The 20,339-nt window shown below is 41.4% G+C and overlaps 1 protein-coding gene across 1 annotated transcript; it reads right to left on the bottom strand.

Annotated features, from left to right (window-relative positions):
• Window positions 1–3,421: 3,421 nt before the first annotated feature.
• atf2 (activating transcription factor 2) lies at window positions 3,422–19,845 on the bottom strand. Its single transcript, XM_070976069.1, has 12 exons — window positions 19,769–19,845; window positions 19,031–19,103; window positions 17,706–17,802; window positions 17,507–17,625; window positions 17,264–17,389; window positions 16,652–16,830; window positions 15,449–15,563; window positions 13,795–13,887; window positions 11,232–11,474; window positions 10,721–10,927; window positions 7,397–7,502; window positions 3,422–4,360 (listed from the first exon to the last, which is right to left on the bottom strand). The coding sequence occupies exons 2-12, from the start codon at window positions 19,076–19,078 to the stop codon at window positions 4,134–4,136; spliced, it is 1,560 nt and encodes a 519-aa protein (XP_070832170.1). The 5' UTR covers window positions 19,079–19,103; window positions 19,769–19,845; the 3' UTR covers window positions 3,422–4,133.
• Window positions 19,846–20,339: the final 494 nt, after the last annotated feature.

Here is a 20,339-nt window from a genome sequence, read left to right as displayed (position 1 = left end):
ATAGAATAGAGGAATATCACTGTGATGCTCCGCTTCTTTCCTCTCCCCCTTTGATTTAACTTCAAAGATGCAGAGCCCCATTGTAGCATCACTCGCTTCCAGCTTTGTAAATGTGCAGCATAAAGCCAAAAGTGTTGTTATTCGCGAATGCTGTGACCTACATAGTAACATTTACAATTCTCCCCTCTGTGATCAGCAGCTAATCAAGGCTGCCCTAGTTAAACAGTGTTGGGGAGCATCTGCGTGTTGGCAGGCGAATTCCTCAGTGCAAAACATGAAAAACACATGACAACGACAGAGGAGAGATTATTGACTATTTACCACTGACTTCACATAATGATCGTGATATTTTATAGAAAATGTGTCTCAAATTGAAATTATATACTTTGAATGATTGCAGAACCGAACCCCCTTTGTGTTTATTTATTTATTCATCTTTTGAGTAAATCTTGTTTGTGTCTTGAAAGGAATGCTATGTCTTTGTGAGCACTCTACAATAATTTGGATGGTGGTACCATGAAAAGTAGATACACGCAGCAAGTCAGTTGCTTCTATTTGAGACGTTGGTTTGGATGTAACTCCACCTGCTGGACACTCAGAGCTGGTGCTGGTCGATTTATCTGAGGAATGCTCAGATTGTACTTATGCAATTTTACTTAATTACACTTATGTTTGAATTGTACAGCACCTTGTAACTCTGGTTCTGAAAGGCACTTTATAGATAAATGATACTGCAGATTGCAGTGGATGTAAGAACATTTATTAATATAAATTAAAAAAAATGGTAATTTCATCTAACCCCACTGTCTTTTGAGTCTTTTAGAGACTTTTGCCAGCATATGTAGTAGCAATAGTAGTAATAGTAGTGGTAGTGGTAGCAGAAGTAGTAGTGGTTGCCTACCTGTTTCCTGCTGCTGTAGTTGAGGAGCCTGTTAATATTCTGGCTGCATCGGCATCGCCTGGGTTACTCGATTTCAGCCATTTTGTGTACAGTACGCTGAAAGACAAGTGGCAGCTCAGGGTTGGCTCAGTAAGGCAAATTTATTTGCATAGTGCCTTTCAACAGGGAGGCATTTACATAAGTGCAAATAAGGCATAACAAGCCCTGAAGACAAGAAGTCAACATGAAAAGACACACATATATGATTTAAAAAGTAAAAGATAGAAATACCAATCAAAAATTGCATTGGCATTGTATGACGAGCATTGCAAGATAAAAACTGCTAATACCAAACTTCATGTACTGTAGTAAAGGTTGGGAAAAAACACAAAAGGGTTTAAGGCCTGATTTGAAAAAACTGAGACTTAGTTTAGAGTAAGTTTGCTGTAGCTGATTTATGTACAGTAATATAACAACACATCATATTTCACCAGTTGGTCAGGTATTTTCAATTCATAACATTAATCTGCAAATGTAGTGGAGAAGAAATTTAAAGTTCTATTACATGAAATTATTAAAGTGAAGTAAAGGTACCTCAGCTGAACTGTCCAACAGTATATAAAGTGGTTAAAATGAGCTCCATCATGAACAAAGTACATCAAAAGTCAAAAGTGTATTTTTACACTGAGGTAGTTTTACTTAAAAGATGTGGCAAGACCAACATTCTCATTTTTATCACTAAAATCTCTAAATCTGCTGCTGTGGACACAAACAAACTCTGTCAGAGAGAAAAATTACATGAGAAAAAAGATCACTGGGAAAATTATTGGGAGATATACAAACAGTCAGTACCTCCGTTCAATAATAAGACACAGACTCGTATTTCATCAAAAATATGGTCAACTCTTCCATCCACAAGGTGGCAGAATACACCACAGGAAATATTCTTGTGCCCCAGCTGCAGTCTCACAGCATGTCCTCAGCACCTCAGATCAATATTCAATCATTTCCCCTGAAATGTTTCTTGTGAAAGCTTCAATAAAGCTAAATAAAGCATGTGTGTGTACAGAGCTTGGTCATTATTCATACGAGGGCTGCAGCTAACAATTTCCCAGATTCCAAAGTGACATTTTTAAACTGCATTTTTTTGTCCAACAAACAGTCCAAAACCCAAAGACTCTTCAGTTACTGTCATAAAGCACCAAGAAAAACGGCAAATCCCAACATTTAAGAAGCTGGAACCAACAAAGTTTGACTTTTTTACTTGGAAATTACTGAAATGAATAATCAATTATCAAAATAGTTGCCTATTGTCTTTCAATCAACTATCTGATTAATTGGCCAATCACTGCAGCTCTACTTGACATCATCATCTCATTGTTATTTGTTATTAGATGATTCGAATATTCCGAGTTTCTAGAGATCATCTATTGTTCATTCAAACTGGAGGATTAAATGGAAGCAAAGCTGGAGTTTAAAGAGATATTAAAAGGTTTATTACAACAACTTATCAATTCAAATTTTATACAGAACTTTCACAAGTTACAAGTTCACTTTGAACACAGTTTCACACACCCCCTTTTTTTCATAGCAGTAAAGCTCAGGTAGAACAAATAACCAAAGCTTCCATAAACTTAGAACCACAACTCAAGTTGAAACAACTTGTTTAATGATATTTATCTGACTGAGACATTATTGAATAAACAGTTAAATTCTCGCAGAGAATCGTTATCTCATGCAGATAGCACATAACAGTAAAATTTACAAAAAAAAATCATACTTTAAGAAAACAATGTTTTAGCTTCTTGTAAAACTACACAGTAGTAAGCCAGTACAGAGACTAAGAGAAAAGGCAAATTGACTTCATGGTGTGATTTGCTTCCTACTATTATTTCAATGATGAAATGCTCACAATTCGTACAAGCAGTAGTAGTGTTACTCTAATATACATGATGTGATTCCAGTTCACATCTGAATGCTTTGATTTTACACGACAGGGTATCGAGTCAGACAGCGGCCTATCCTAATGACTGAAACACTGTTACCATCAGTTTCGAGCTGCTAACAAGAGTTAATGTGATCAACAGGGCTCAGCTACTGACTCCAGACTATTCTATAAAAAAGGTACATAACACCTAGAAGATCACATAGAATGTATCATTGATGTTATTTACAATGTTGTCTAAAAACATCATCTAGAACTGCAATCATGAAAATGTCCTTAAGTGTTCTGCATTAGACACCATAAACGGTCACTTATAAAGCAAAGACAGTATACAAAGCAAGATATTTCCTTACTGAGAAACTATGTTCATGAGACCCTTTAATGTGGGAGAACAGCGATCATCTCAAGCTAATCTGCATTGAAAATGTACAGAAGTCATTTCTACAAAAACATTAATGGCACTGAGTCAACGTCACCATGATTGAGTAATGGAAAAGGTACTGCAATCCTACAATCACTGCTTCAGGAACAATCAGACTACAGATGGAATGTTAATGAAACAACACACATTTCTAATCAGCTCACCTCCTTAAGACTTGTTTTTTTTTTTATAACAAACATTCAAACTGCACGATGCGACTACGGCTGATCTCACAGAAAAGTGGCCAAATTCAAAATCTGCTTCAGCCATGTACATTTGTGTAGTGTGACAGTATTCAAATCTACTTCTAAAAAGCTGCCAGTACCTAACGTGTGGACTGCCAACACTTTAAAAAGGTAAACCCGTCATCTCTCCAAAGAGCTTCACGCCAACACTATATTCAATGTGCAAAATAGAAAAAGCAAAGAAAAAAAGTGACTGCTCTTTATGTGACTTCACTGTAAAGATAGTGCTTATAAAAGACGTGGAAACAAACGAGCGAACTAATTAGAAATGAGCCACAACACACTTTGGTATGGTCTCTAACAATTTACTTCACCCTCCAGGCTGCTCGCGTTCAAATAAAAAAATATAGAAGATTAATAAATAAGTCACACAAATACAAAAACAGTTTAGAACCACGTGTTTTACATCATACACCTAAAGTGCCTGTTCTTTTGTCTTCATCCATTCCAGAGAAAACGTTTGCATTTTCAAAAGCGTTGACAGAGAACAAAAAATGGACCAAACATAAACAAACCAACGGAGAATAAATTAAAAACAGTGCGGCCCAGACTGAAGCGGAGAGACGGTCCCTTTCCTCTGCGTGTCAGGCAGACTGAGGAGGCGACGGCGCTCCAGTGTTGACGCTCGGGCACAGTTCGGGATCAGCTCCCTGAAGGCTGAGACGGGGTGGCGCCCCTCCGCGGCTGGCTCTCCTCTGTGCTCTGGTTTGATGTGGTGGTGGCGCCGCTGGACGGGGCGGAGGCGGCCGGGGTCGCGGAGGAGGAGGAGCTGACCCCGTTGGAGGTGCTGACGGAGCTGTGCTGGATGGCCTCGTTCTGGGGGCTGCCGGGGACGGACATCTCCTCGCAGCTCTCGTCTTTGTCGGAGACTATTTTGGGAAAGATTAGAAAATAAACCACTGAAGAAGCTCGTGCCGCTAGAGCGTCCTTACACCGCCATTTTAATTATTAGCCTTTACCTGATATGATCCAGACAGGCTTGGGAAAGCTTTGTCACGTACTCCTAATCAGATGTAAAACAGCTATTTGCATGTGGCGTATGCAAACTGTTTCATTAATCCCCATAATGCTACTTCTGCACCCCTTCCTTTAATTAAAGCTCCAATGTCAATTTAAACCCACATCATAAGGGTACATTACATTCTGGGGCATGTGGCAGTGTTTCCCACCCCTAACTGCATTCTCATTTGTTTTTTGTTACCTTGCCAACTACTGCAGCGACAGATGATTACAGCACCTGATTTTAATGATGCTCACACTGGAGAGTAGGGAAGACTTGGAGTCGAAATGCCACCAGCTGTTAGGCAGTTGCATTGAATTAATTGGATCCTGATGGAAAAAAAAAGACTCTACTCTCATGCTCTGTTTCGTAAAGGAATAAGGAGCACGGTGATAATTAATATTGTTAATGATATGAAGTCACTTGTTATGGCACGCTCTAATTAATGACGGGCTTTCGTATTTGAGGATGTAAAATGCAGATTCCATAACAAGAAGAAGCAATTAAAGCGCAACACAAATGTCTTCACATTAGAGGCTTCATCCGCCTTCCTGCCTGGACTTTGACCGCGTGATTTAGTGCAAGTGAATGTCAAAGTGCTATAAACTCCCTTGCTGTTTTACTATGCAGAAGGTCAACCTCAGAATAAATCAGCTTGGTGGTTTTGTTCCATGTTCAAGTGAGCATTATTACTCCTAACGACATTAAGGGGTGGCGAGCTGATATATCATAATACTCAGAAATTCTGGTTCCCTGGATGGCCAGAGCGTGTTTCTGCTCTCCTGATTTCTGAAGTGCAGTTCACTGTAAGCAGATGGACAGCTTGGTGTGCCAAGAGAAAGCGTGTCCTGGCTTGTTTGTAGGGTAGTCTGGGTAATTTCCCCCCACCTGCCATTGCTACGCCTGAGCAGGACGATGAAGGGTATTACCAGGTCTGCAGGGCAGCGCAGCCTTACGGGATGTGTAACACTGAGAAAATGGGGGGCTTGATGAGGCCTTCACATGAGTGAGGGGCACAGATCAGTCAGATTTAAATAACATGCTTTACTAATTAAGCAAGATAGATTATTTCAGTGATTCCCAACCAGGGGTACTCTTGCTCCAGGGTGTACTTACAGTATGCAGTTGCCAGGGGCTGCGTGGAAAGACTGTGGAGTAGCTTGACTAATTTAAAAAAACAGATATGACAATTTCATTTAAAATACTGAGTTAACCGTAACAGCTGTAAATTAAAAGCAAGCAGAGAAGTCTGAACTAGTGAGTTAAAAATAAAGAGCTAACAGTTGGTAAGTAGGTAATAGGTAATAATGTACTGGATAAACGGTTGAAGTAGCTCAAAATTAGGAGTTTTAGCTCAGTTTCACTACTTTAGTGATACAGCTTAAAGCAGTGGATGAAACTTGAAAAATACAGCCAGAGGCAATGGATAAAAAGTTGAAATACTAAAGATTAAAGGCTAAATGGCTGAAATAGCTAAAAGTAATTGATAAATTCCTTCCATGTATTGGGTGAAATAAATGTTGTAACAACATCCACTTTCACAAAATCAACAGCAGTAAACAACATCCAGTTTAAACTCAAGCCAAACAAACGCATTTGGACCATGATGGGTGGTGTTCATGAAGGGGTACTTGAGCCTAACTGACAGGGCTGTAGGGAGACAGGATTGGGAAGCACTGAATTATTTCATGCTGCTGCTCTACCAGACATTTATTTTCACTCTCATGTTAGTTTGTTTCCCCTCTTGGCTTGTCTCAAATCTACCCCAACTGTCATCATGAGGCAAACTGATGAGCTGGGGTGTGTGGATGAGGTTATATTTTCCCAAACAGGGTAGAAAGTGGTCCAAATGCCATCCTTCAGAAAGGTCTAGAAACACAGGACAGACATCCTCAGGAAATCTCAGGAAAAAGAGAAAGATGACCCAATTCATCTGTGGATCATTTAAAAAAAATAAAATATATCCAGACGATACCAAATGAGACCTGGCTGTGACAGCCCACTCTAGCCTGGAAACCATCAGTCCCATAATACACACGACGTGTGTCAGTGGGATGGTTAGCAATAAGGGATGCATAATGAACAGCCTAGCCCGCTGGACACCCCACAACGAGAATGCTCTGCAGTCTTGTCAAGCTTGCTGCTTTAATGGACTCATTTCAGAGGCAATCATTGTCAATACAAGTCAGCAGAGGCATTTAGAGCACAGTGGAGAAGCGGATCGGAGCGCGCTTGTTCTCGGTGCACACCGGCTCATCTGTGAGGGAAGGTGAGTTATGACCAGAGAGTCAGAATGACGGTGCCCCAGTCTCGGGAAACGAAGAAATATTGGCGATATAATTCTAAATGAGACCAAGTAACGAACAAGAACTTGGCACGGAGACGACGGCGTACGAGCTGACGACGGGAAATTTAAATGAAGAGGCTGCAAACGGCAGAAACTTCCCCCGTATTCAAATATTCATAAAGATGATCGTGATGGATTGATGATTTTAATTACCCTACTTAGGTGTTACAAAAAGAGAGATCATGCTTTCTCATCCATTTCTTGACAATGCGAGCGTTTGATTTCTGAACACACTTGCTGCAGATATTTCGCTTCATTCCTCTTCAGACAAATGAGGAGAAAACAACTTTCCGGTGGATACCACCTGTGGCCCCCTGAAAGGACTCGGACAATGCCGCCACTGGGGATTTGTCTGAAACACCGCTGCCCATAAATAACCAAACTTGTGCAAAGTTTGAATGCTTTTTGCTTTGATTCGTCTTAAAAAGGGATGCTACGTGTCAGTGGCTCTTTCTGCTTGGCCTTAAGTAAGACACGTCCTTCCAGTGCTTAGCTGCGGCTCGTTTTCGAAGCGTTTCACTGGAAGCCTCGGGCTGAGAATAATGGAGCATTACTCACTGTGATAGCCAGATTTCTTCTGCATGGCGGTTACAGGGCAATCTTTATGAGCCAGAAGAAGCTGCTTCAGCTGAGCCACTTCGTTTCGCAGCAGGGTGACTTCACTCTTTGGGAGAGAGAGGAGACACGACAGCACTCAATAAAACGGTCACTCTGGAGGATGCAGTATGTCAGATTATAACACCAAGACAAACAGATGACATACAGTTCAAAGGTCAGATTTCAGTTCATTAAAATATAACTGAGGCTTTCTTCTTAGCGCTCTCTGGTGGACATACTATGTAATGATGACACTTTCTCCATGATGCTAAAATATATTTAGCATTTCAGTAGTTCTTGTTACTCTTTGACTCACATTTAGGTTGATACTAATATATCCAAAAAAGAAAACACCTTATCCACTAGCTCTAGTCTGAACCCAGAAATGGCAGCTAGATTAAGAGAACTCAGAACAAAAGCCCAAACCACATATCAGCACAAAAGTGCAACCTCCAGGTCTGAGAAATGAAGCGTGGAAGTGCCAAAAACTGCAGTTCTGGCTGGATATTAAAAACGCCCAACTTTACAGCAGAAAGAAACATGTTTACAGCCTGGTACAGGAAAACCATCTGGTCAGTGTAGGTAATTTCCATGTTCATGACAAGTGTACAGGGGTGAACTCACTTGTTTAAATTATATTAAGGCTTATGCACAATTATGGGCATGGCTGCTCTGAGTGACAGATAGCCACTAGGTTTCAGCAACCAGGCTTCATTCAGCTCCACCCACGCTCCACGCTCTGGCCGTAGCTGCTATCACTGAGCCTCACAATGGCTTTTCAGGAACTTATGGGTGACGTCATGGCTATGTTTTATACAGTCTACTGTGCACAAATTAGCAAGCAAAAATACACCCTCCCAAAACCTGCATATATACAGTGGATGTTCAATGCAGCACATACACCAAACTGCGGCTTGAATGTGCCTTTGTGCCCGCTCTACATGAATAGCTGTGTCTTTAAGAACCATGGGATTTTAATGGCAATTATTAATGGGATGACTGGATCAAACTGTCAAGACCTCCTTTGTACAGTAAGTACATGACCACTACAGTGGTGCACATAAAGGAAAGGTAACCACATAGAGAATGAATCCAGAATAAAGTATGATACACTTCTTCATTTATGTTTTTCCTGAACAATAATTATAGACCTTCACTGACTGCCAACCAGAACATTTGTCAGAGGTGAGCTGTTCGGATTGTCAGTGCAACTTTCTAGATGCTGTCGAGATTTACGCTCTCGTGTCGTTACAGCTCCCAGGGGAGCTGAGGATTTCTGCATGTCGTAAAAGGGAGCCACATTACGCTGAAGGTGACTTTAACTGGATTTAGAGCGGCCAGGGGCCTGCAGAACACCCAATGGCAGATTTAAGCTCCTTCTCTTCTCCTTTAAAGGACTATGGGAGGCTTAATCTATTAGCCTAAAAGCAGCCAATTTATTTGATTCCATCTGTTTAGTCTTGCTGGTGTTGGCAGGGCTGAGCTATTGTAAGACAGATTTAAACACAGCTGGAAGGAGCCTATGCATCACATGCAGCCAATGTAGCCATATTCACTGCGCCTCCACCATGACTGCTGCCAGTTAGAGCCAATCCAAACACGGCGCTCACAACTCTGCCTCCACCCCGCCACAGGGAGCAATGAAACACAGACATAGTCAGAAATGTAGGGTTGCTCAATTATGGCAAAAAAAATCGGAATACCGATATTTTGGTCAATATCGAGTTCAAGATTATTTAACATGACTACTCACTGATTGTGGGAATATCGTTTAGTGAATTAAAAACAATACTTTTTAATAGTGGATTTCTTTGAACTTTAAATATAATTCAACAAAAAAAAAATTATTGTCTTAATATTATATATTGGAAGATAAACTGTCTCATCCTTTTTGGCCACTCTAAGCACCAGTACTAATAGACGTGCCCTAAAATCCAAGCAGCACCGGCTTGACCGGGTTTTCCCAAATGATAGCTCACTTGACTGCAGTGACCTGAACTAAACATGGCACAGCCTGGCTGAGAGGGAGTCTGGGCGTTGAGGGAGGGGAAGCGCACCACCGCGGAGGAATGGAGTGCGCTGGATTTATAGCACGAGACAAAATGAGAGCATCGGAACATGTGACATTCGCTTTCATGCTTAACCTCGATTATCCTGTTTTTACAGACACATTTAGCCAGAAGAAGCCGTGAGTACTGCCACTGATGCTCCAGCTACAGCAACGTCAAACTACGTCACACCTTGAATTTCACACCGGACTAAACTGGACTTTTGAGAGTTAAACTTGTTTCTAACTTTGTGAATTAATGGAAACTGAGTAAATGGGGCCTTGGGTGATGCTGGGAGCCCTGTGAGCTGCCTGGTCTGACACCTCATTAAAAAGCCAGTTAAGGATGATGTTAAAATAATTGTGCATCATTAGAGGCAGTTTCACTGATCAGCTGGGCTATGTCAGCATGGGGGTTTTAACAAAAACTGCACCGCTGATTAATGCCTTCATATAAAAGCGCCCTTTTACTCTCTGCCACATGTTGTTCCCTTCTTTGTAGTTAACAGCGATGCGATCTGTTAACAACCCCGTTCACACACCTATCCTCTCTCCTTTCGTTTACCTATATTTATATAGAATCTCAGCAAGTGCACCCGTGACAGGTGGTGATAACTTGTCTTTGAACGAAATATTAACAACATGAACCTACTTTCTTTCCCAACGCTGTCTGTCCCCTCCTCCACCCTCCACATCTTACTCTGCTTTCATAGAAAAATAAGACAGTGAGCAAATAAACACCACATCTCATTTAATTGTCTGGAACACCGATGTGCTGCACCCCCGGCTCACACTTATCAACAGAGACAGCAGATACATGAACTGTTTCGAACTTGTCAGCATCAGATCCTAATTGCTTCCAGCAAAATGAAGGTTCAAAAAGACACCTTTCCCTAAGAGATTTTTGAGGCCATTCAGTAAACTGCTGAGACAGAAGCGAAGACACGCTTGTGCGCGGCTGACATCTGGAGGATACATCTTTATTGACAGGGACATATCGATGTAAAGGGCTCACACACCGCTGCTGTCACACGGTAGCTCTTCTTAATCGGCTTTAATGACTTCATCACCACAGAAGGGAAAAGTCTGTGTACACACAGTTACACTAACAGCACCCGATGATAAACAGGCACAGGCATACACACACACACGAACAGATGCTTAAGAGCACGACAACAAAGACAGATGAAGTAGGTGTTGTTACATGCAGTTTCTGAGGGGGAAGAGGGAAGGAGCACCTGTAGTTGTCCGTTCAGGGAGCTGAGGTCCTCAGCCTTCTTCTCCAGAGACTGGACCCACACTTTCCTCTTCTGCCTGCAGCGAGAGGCTGCAGCCCTGTTACGCTCCAGGAACTTGCGGCGCTTCTCATCTGGGTCTTCACTTGTGGTTCTGCGCCGCCGACCGCCGGTGCTTGGAGGGTTCTGCGCAGGGGGCACTGGGGAAGCCTGAACAATAATAATAATAATACAAAACAGCAACATAGTCAGAACAAAATGAATCGATGAACTGTTGCAGCTCTAGATTAAACTAGTGTCATATTATGCTGTTGTGCTTACAAAAGGCTTTAGGCCTATTTAAACTGAATGACAAACCAGTAAATGATAACATGGTCTGATAAGGAACAAACTGGGTTATTATTCTGCAAACAACCACAGACAAAAACAAAGAAGTCTCTTCTCTCTAATAATACTTAAACACTCTTCATAGTGAACAGAATCCGGTTCCTACTCTGGAGTTGTCAATACTTACAGGTGTCTCTGTGGTGGAGGTGGCTGGCTGCTGAAGGGAATGAGGAGAGGGTTCCTCAGTTGGGGGCAGATGAGGAGTGGGAGTAGGAGTTAGGACCGCGGCCGGGGCTGGAGTGGGGGCCGGGGTCGGGGTCGGAGCAGGAGAAGTGGGAGCAGTGGTGTGGGTTACAGCACTGCTCTGGACTTCACCGCCATCTCCGTTGGCTACCTGAGGAAGCTGCTGGCTTAATGTGGCTTTCAGTTTCTGGGAAGAGAAATCACACAGGGAAAAGTCATTAATGTTCATGCAAAGAAATGTTTGTTATGAGAAGAAAACTACATTCATTATGTAAACATGGTAAAAAGGAGGTCATGTTGACAGTAGACCATTTTTGCTATTTTATTCTTTATAATTCAATAAATAATAAAAAATACACTTGAGATGAATTAGAGAGAAGTATCACAACCGATATTATTATCAGTGATGGTTACTATGTGAAATATCCTCCTTCTACAAGGACTTCTTGAAACTAAGATGAAGATCCAAAATAGTAAAGAAACTGATGGACATCCACGGCACATAATGTGACCCAAACTATCAAAAATGTTCTTTTTTGAACACTGACTAAGGCGGCATATGACACACACAAACCCAGCCCATTCACAGAAACTATTCCTCTGCTGAATGCTGTCCATGATTCACAGGCCAATTCCTCTTGTATCAAACACCAAACAAACAAGGTGAAAGTGAATGAGCCTTTCGAAGCAATAACAAAGTGAGAGGGAATACATTTACATGGGAAACAGAGGACCACATCATTCTAACAACTACCTTTGCCAGACCAATCTATCTACCAAATTAGTTTATCGTGTAATACCCTTCCAGAAGCTCTTCTGGCAGAAACAAGATATTATTCTCTTGGAATGGCCCATAGAAAGAGGGAAAAGCCAGTCAGATTCATATTTCATCTCTGCCATGGAAACCTCATCAGTGTAATAACCCTCCATCTCATGGGTGTTATTCAACCATCTGCTACTATATTACTTATCTTTATTTTGCAACTAATTAACAGCATAATCTTCTAAATTCAGCAAGTTAATTATCATTATTGTGGTCTTTGCAGCATCATCAGTCCTTGTAAAGTGCCGTCTCTGCGCCCCCTGAGAGCCGGGTGGGGGCGGGGAGCAGGCAGGTTGAGCGAGGGTCTGTTTTCTTGACGCGGGCTCATTAGGTGTTTGCTGATGAGCCGAGTGCAGTGGGAGGTGCCGGGAGTAAGAGGGGGTATGCAGGTCAGGCAGGATTCTGCTGAACAAAAGGTTCCATGCAGGGTGAGGCCGACTTAATGTGCCTCGCTGAGCGTGTGCCAGGATGCCCCCAGCTGGCTTTCGCTGGTAGCCCCCCTCTAGTTGGCCCCGGTGACGGCGTGCTGAGCACAACGCTGTCTCCGCGTTTGTCATCTCCATACCCCATGATCCCCGACAACCCCCTCCCCTCCCCTTCGTCCTCGGCAGTCAGGATCAATCCTTCCCTCCCTCCACACACACACACACACACACACACACACACACACACACACACACACACACACACACACACACACACACACACACACACACACACACACACACACACACACACACACACACACACACACACACACACACACACACACACACACACACACACACACACGCAGTTTATCTGTTAATTTCCACAGCCGGCGCATGCTGCGAACACTTACAGGTTCTGTGATCCGTGCTTCATCACATTGCCACTGATCTCCCACACAACACTTCATATCCCTGCCCTTCAACTATCTCTTCTTCTATACAGGACGAGGAGAGGACTATGACACGATGACTGGCTTCTCAGCACAGAGAAATATTTAGAATATTACTGTTCTCTTAAAGAAGCTCAATTATTCTGAATCGGTATGGCTTCAACTCACGAACCCTTACCCTGTTTTTATTTGTATTGTTTATGTATTGTAATAGCTTGGTTTTATTTTTGGCCTAAAATTGTTTTTAATCCAGTTTTGTTAAGCACTTTGGGCTGCATCTTTGCATGCTAAGCTGCAATATAAATACTGCTCTTATTATTATTATTATTGAGGATAGAAGCAGAAAATGTTCAATTGATTTTCTGTCAATTGGCTAATCAACTAATCATTGCATCTCTATCAATCAGTAAAAAGTCATCTTTTCTTTTAAGATTTTTCTTTTCTTTTTTGCCATGACAGTGTAGCTGGAGAGAGACAGGAAAGGGGGAAGACAGTGGATGATGTGCAACAAAGGGCTCCAGGTTGGAATCGAACCTGGGATGCTGTGGTAATGATACAGCCTTATTAGATGTGAGATACGTACAAACCAGATGGAAAGTCCACTGATGAAAGGAAGATGCTCATTAACAAGCTATCGCCACAGTTTTTGGAGCACTTCACTAGCACCCTCATCTGGTCCCAGAAAGCAACTGCTCGCTGATGGAAGCTCACTCATTACTCTGTCTGTTATTGCCTCTCTCAGATGGGAAATAACAGACACAAAATGGAAATAACATTTGATGTAAAAGAAGATATAATTAATACCAGCTTTGCTTCTGATTGGACGGGCTGCGGCTGTGGCGAGGGAGGTCCTGGGATCCCTGGGACATTAGGCACTACGGTGACAGGTCTGACAAGCTGACGGCAGAGACACAGAGACAGATCAGCACAGAGAAAATTAGTCTTCTGCAGCAAAAAGGCAGGCAGCGCTCCCCCAACAACAGAAACACACACACACACACACGCACGGCGACTGCAGGCTCACACAGTTTCCTCATATCTCAGCCTCATTACGTTGGATGGCCTGTTATTTTGTGGAGGCAGCGCCACATGGAGATGCAGTGTGAACGCTAATGAACCTCTGCCTGCCTGCGTGAGAGCATATGGACAGGGAAGCTGAAGAGACGATGGAGAGACACGAGTCGGGAGGCCAGAGCCTGGCCTCCTCTCACAGCCACTGACAATGAGACAGAGGGAGGTGGGGAGAGCTGGAGAGGGAGAGAAAAAGGCGGGGGAGATGGAGTGAAAGGGAGGCCCACTGGTGGCTCATGTTCTCCATCTACTTTTGCCCTCCTTTACTTGTCAGCGGCTTTCCCAGTCCCCACAGACTGGGAAGATAGAAGTTTTTTCCCCGCTGTGTCGCTATCAGGAGATAATCATCTGCTGCTCAGCGTTCCACACAGACAATCAGGACTACAGTGAACAACAAAACAAGCTTCCACATGGGGGAGTTCAAAAATATACCAACAAGACCTTCATTTACAACACAGTTTCTATGTGAGACACTGCAATGGGTTGCAGTTATAATTAGTTTGCAAGACACATTAGTAGCAACATCTATCTGCTCTGATCAAGAGCGTTGATTCTAATTGAACAAGGACAAATAACAGCGAAGTATCCTGGACGGGAGCCTGCTGTGCCTTGGCCAAATCCCTTGTCTTTGCCATAGTGACACACAGTTATACTCTAAAGTCCATTATTTCCCTCAACCTCTACAGCTCCGTATTGACTGCCAAATCTGAGGTGCCAACACTAACACTTCCAATGTCCAAGTGGAGCAAAGAATATATGTAGTTTTAATACATCTGAATGTCACGTTAAAAGGATTTCAATTTCACTGAAGTGAATAATTGTCCGGACAACATTTCAAGTTCAAATGTGTGTACCAAACAGTAAACTTGTGCTTAACAAAGCATGAAGTAATTTGACACAGTCTAGTGATTTTGTTGATTTTGTTGATTTTGTTGTTCTGCACGCTGGACTAAAATAATAATTTAAATTACTCAGCTTTAAAAAAAAAAAAAAAAAGCTTTGGTTCATAAGCCGGTTCGCTATTGTCCTTGTAACCAGCAGCCGACAAAACAATCTGTCCTGGAACTTTGTTTTGTCGACGGCTATTTTCAAGGTCAAGAATGAACTCTAAAGCTCAATTTTTTACACCAAAACGTATGACAAGTCTTTAAAGTGCTGAGAAAAATACTGAAACATAAACATCTACAGTTCAATGACAACTTCATCTTCTGTTGAAGGTCATGTAATATGATAGAAAGGTCTAGAACAGCTACTAAATGGACCCTGAGGTGAGACTGTCTTGTCATCAAACCAAACCAAATTATCAGGAGTCTGATTTTAAAATTGTGCTTTAAGTCTAACACACTGAAACACAACATAAACCTGATGTAACCAGCAGAACACTCACAGGGATTGTAGTCGGAATATGTACACTTGAGCTTGTAATAGATGCAGGTATAGCAACTGGCATGGTCTGGCCGTTAGGCAGCTGTAAGAGCACAGGGAAGGTGCCAGACACCGGGCTGAAAGGGGGAGAGGAAACAAACCACAATGAGGAAAATAACAGAGAGACTTTCTGATTAATACACAAAACAGAATCGGTCACAAATTAAAGACAAGAGTGGCTACTGATGTATCAACACTATGTCATAATCAGGCAACAACGTATGGAAATAAAGTAGAACTAAAACAAAATCCAACTAAAAATGCACCTGCTGTGTAACAGGTTCAAGCAATACTATAAGAAGAACACATATTTTGTCACCACTTTAAACCCCATTAGTGACATCGGTCTTGCTCAGATATGGACCTCTGGTTTCAAACATTCATTTAAATATAGGGTATTTTTCCCTATCCAAACCTGCATTATTGTACTTTGTAAGAATGCTTTTAATTTGATGCAGTTATTTTACTAACAAACAGCATCAAGAAGAAATTATACTGTCTACAACCAGGGTCATTTTTTATCATTGCTTTGTTGATTTCAGGGAGTCTGGATTAAAAAAAAAAAATCACTTAACCATCTTAACTGTTGAGGTAGGGGCCCAGGGAGACTCCTCTCAACCCATGATAATATCATAATGTGTGTACGTGTGTTACTGCAAACATAACTGTTCAGACAGATGACGTAGCTGTGGCTCCATTTCACAAGCAACTGGTGATTCCAATGGATAATTTGCATTTGTACACATTAATCTGGCTAGCTAGTGCTTTACTATGCTCCCACCCACAATGCTTTTCCATTGGCTCACCTTTCTGTAAACCTAAAACATGAGCAGGTATCAACTCTTATTAAGTTTTATGTTTTCACCTGTGTGTTAGACCCATGGAAGATGCAGATGTTGAATACAACAATAATCATATCTTACTGTATCTTTGTTCAAGTCCATATTTGAGCAAGCCGATGTTGTTCTGAAAGATGAGACTTAGGAGGTCAAAAAGAAAAGTTCCTGCAGAGTGCAAAAAAATCAAACACAAACAAGCACATGCCTCACGAAACATGAGCTCTCCAAGAAAAAACTGCACAAATATAAAAAACGGACAAACAAACAAACAAAAAGATGACTTAATAAAACTAAGATTTTAAAAATGGACGTTTTGAGTTACTTACACTATAGGCCTATTAGTGGATGGGACTTGGGTAATAACAGAGCTAGATGTTGGTGATGGGAGAGCTTGCTGTATTACAACATTAGCCTCTGAGGTTGCTAGAAGTACATTGGGAACTTGGAGGGATGCAGGATGGACTATAGTGGATGTTGGCAGTGAGGCTGGCTGCAAGGATAAGTCCTGAAAACATCATACAAGACCTTAGCGGCAGGAAGTGTTTAATAAACACCAGATTCTTAAGTAAATTACTTCTTATGATAAAAGATGATGCCCATATCTCAGCATATCCTTCTAACTACTAGGAATAAAAGAGCTCAACAAATAGAAAGTATTACGTATAAGTCATCTCATACCTCCTCTGAATTTCTTTAGATCATTTTGTGCAGTACTGTTAGTATTTTTCACAGAATGAGACACAAGTATTATGGAAAGTTGAGTTAAACAAGCAAATAATCTGATCATTTATCAAATTAATATTTACACCAGCTGATCTGTAATTACAGAGTAAACTGCCAATCACAGAAGGAGGACCTTTTATTCACTCTTCATGACATCCTTGTAAACTCTCTGTGATTAGCACAAAGACCAGAAACAGCTTATTCAAGGGCTTTACCTTGTCATCGTTGGTGGTAGATTCGGGGTGAGGCAGAGGGCTGTCTCGATGTGCATCCAAAGGTGTGGGTTCCTCGATTTTGTTACGTATGATGGGTGTTGCAAGAGGGGACAGATCCAATGGTAACTACAGAAAAATGAGAAAAAGTCATCACAATAAGACAGAGCAGAGACAGGAATGCTCACTGTGCAGCAAACATAAGTTAGATGATCTGCAGACGACAAGTTTGATAAGAGGAACAACCTTTTTAATGTCATCTTCAGTTGCTTTTTTGAAGTCGTGGTCGAACGGACTTGCAAGTTCATTGAAGAGTCCAACCTCCTCACAGTTCTTCAAAAAGCGGGTGGGTGTAGGGGTTTGGTCTGCGATGGAGGAAAACCTCAGTGCAGGTACAGTTAAAGTATCAATGACATCCAAATATCTCAACTTCGAGAGCACTCACCAGCAATGATGACACTGTCATTCCTTGCTGGGCCAAACTTCAGGGTCATCTCATGTTTGTGTTTGTGGACAGCCAAGTGATCCTCATTTGTAAACCTCTATGTAAGGCCACAAAGAAAACAGAGAGGACAGTGAGGCAGGATCTGTTTGGATAAGGTCTGGAGCATCTCTTGGTAGTTTCCACTTTTAATAAAGATCAGCAAGTGAAGTTTTGACAAACATCATGTCTTCTATTAAACATCGTGGCTGTCTGACAAAGCATTGAAAGAGTTGCTGCACCTTATGAAAAGCTTTAAATATAAATGTGTGCTGCAGGTGTTCAAATATTTCATCTACATTTACATATTACTGAATATAGATATAATGCCAGATGCACCTCTCTAAATCAGTTTCAGCAAAAACAGGTTATTATAATCTTCATGAATTTAGAATTTCAGCTGCAGCTCTGTTGCTAATATCGAGAACACAGAGATCAGGTAGAGACGTTTTTTTCTTGGATTTTGGAGACCTGAAGTTTAGTTCATACTGCTGAATTCAAACTTACATAAAGTGAGTTTCTCAAAAGGATGATACCAGCACTTTTAAGATTCACTATCTCTGAATCTGATGCCTATTAAGTCAAGAAAAATTAAGAAACACATGACTGAATTATACAAAAATTTCCTTTCTGGTGGTGTGGAGAAAACTCTGGGGCGTGCAACTGTTTTGAGATCAGCTTTAAAAAAAAAACACACACATGACTTTATTTAACATAGTAAATCATGCAAAATTAACAGATTATTTCTTCTGTCCTTTCGTTAAAGCATCTTGAAGGTTGAGGGGTTGAGTGCTTTGATTTATGACCTCAATATAGTGAAACTCCTGCCTATGACAAACCAGGCATAGTAACTTCCTCAGAGCTCCCTGGAACCCCCACAGGCCCCAGAAGCCAGCACCAGGGTCCCTGCATGTCAGTTTATTTTAGGTAATCTGATTGCTTTAGTAATTGTTTAGTAATCTTCACCACCTGGGGACTAAATGAACTGGGTCTGGCATTGTTACACATCTGTGGTTTCATTTTCTGGGGGGTGCTGTTTTGAAATCCAGCTCCAACCCCTGTTTTATTTTAGTTCAAGTTAATTCGTGTTTTACATATTCAGCAATTACCACAAACTCAGTGATGCACAGAAAACCTTGGGCCAGGAAATATTCCAGTGTAAACGTACTGATTAGTTTCTGGGTGCAAAATCTAATGAAGCTACTATTTAACATGCTTTAAGTCTTTGTACACAGGGTGATGTGAAACAGTGGCACAAAGTGACATTTGTGATAACAGAGATGACTTACCTGTCCACAGCCAGGAGCAGTACATTGGAAAGGTTTATCATCACTCATATTAAGGAATTCCTGTTATGTCACCCTGAAATAAAAGAGGAAAAAGCATAAGCAGGAGTTAAACATCAGACAAATAGAAGTGCGCTGATGTGCTTACCCAGAGTTAACGGTTTCTAAATAAGATGAAGAATAAACACTGTGGCTCTATCATTTCAACAAATGTACAGAGCCGATACAGGATAACGCGTGACTAGGCTGGAGTGACACAGTAAAGGTCAAAGTCCTGAGAGAGGACAGACAGAAATCTGGACAAAGCATATCGATGATGGGCGGTTGCTTTGCTTGTTTACACCTCAGTGTCATCACAAAACGCCAAACTGTCGGTCCATTTATTTTGGTCCAGGTGCTCGGCTGAGGAGGACATCTTGAGCTATCCGCCGCTGACACTTCTACCGCTTTATCGGTTGTAAATGTAAATGCTCAACATGAAAAGTCGACACACAAAACCTTTAACGTTATTACAGAGGGACATTATCTGTTCCAGTCGCTTCCATGGAACTGCCTGAGCGCTTCGTTAACATACAACCGTCGCCATATTTGGAGCTAAATATCACTGTAAACAGAGGAGATGTCAGCGTTTATTTCGAGGCCGTTTCGTTGTACCGAAACACAAGTCCGTCGCAGTGTCAGAAATGATACCTTTTACAACCGCTTTGTACCCATTCGCTATCAGTTTCTGTGCTCACTTACCACTCAGCCACAACCCTTGATTTCCAAAATCCCACGTACGTAACAAAGTAACGCGAGAGCAGCTTGGCTCTTCCGTGAACGTCACACAGATAGAGCACAGGTCCGTTATGCACATTATTCATTATGTTTGATCCTTATCCAGCACTTTTTGAACAGATACACAGGAATTTCATTTAAGATTTCCTCCAGACATGTTTTGAGATATATATATAAATGCTATGCTTTCAATAATAATGTTTTGCTTTGTTTTTCACAAAAAACATTTAATTTCAAAGCTCTACATCCACTCCCCCCTTGTTCTAAAAAAATCCAGAATCAATGAATGCAAAACATTTGTTTCAAACGTTTAATTACTTAACTGAAACGTCCTTTTTTCATTCATATGTTCTGGAGGAATCAAGTTTCCATATTACCCTTATGAAAGCTGCTTATTCCTTGGTAGTTATGTTCAGTGCACCTCTCATACTCATTGATACATTTCAATTGAAAACTTGCATTGTAGTATCCTGAGTTAACTTTTAATGTGAGCATCACTTGTCTTTCAGGGATATTAAAAATATACCGGTGTACA

This window comes from Chaetodon trifascialis, chromosome 12 (genome assembly GCF_039877785.1).
Source record: "Chaetodon trifascialis isolate fChaTrf1 chromosome 12, fChaTrf1.hap1, whole genome shotgun sequence".
NCBI lineage: Eukaryota > Metazoa > Chordata > Actinopteri > Chaetodontiformes > Chaetodontidae > Chaetodon > Chaetodon trifascialis.
The sequence above is the reverse complement of the archived record's forward strand: the minus strand, read 5'-3'. Positions and strand labels throughout refer to the sequence as shown.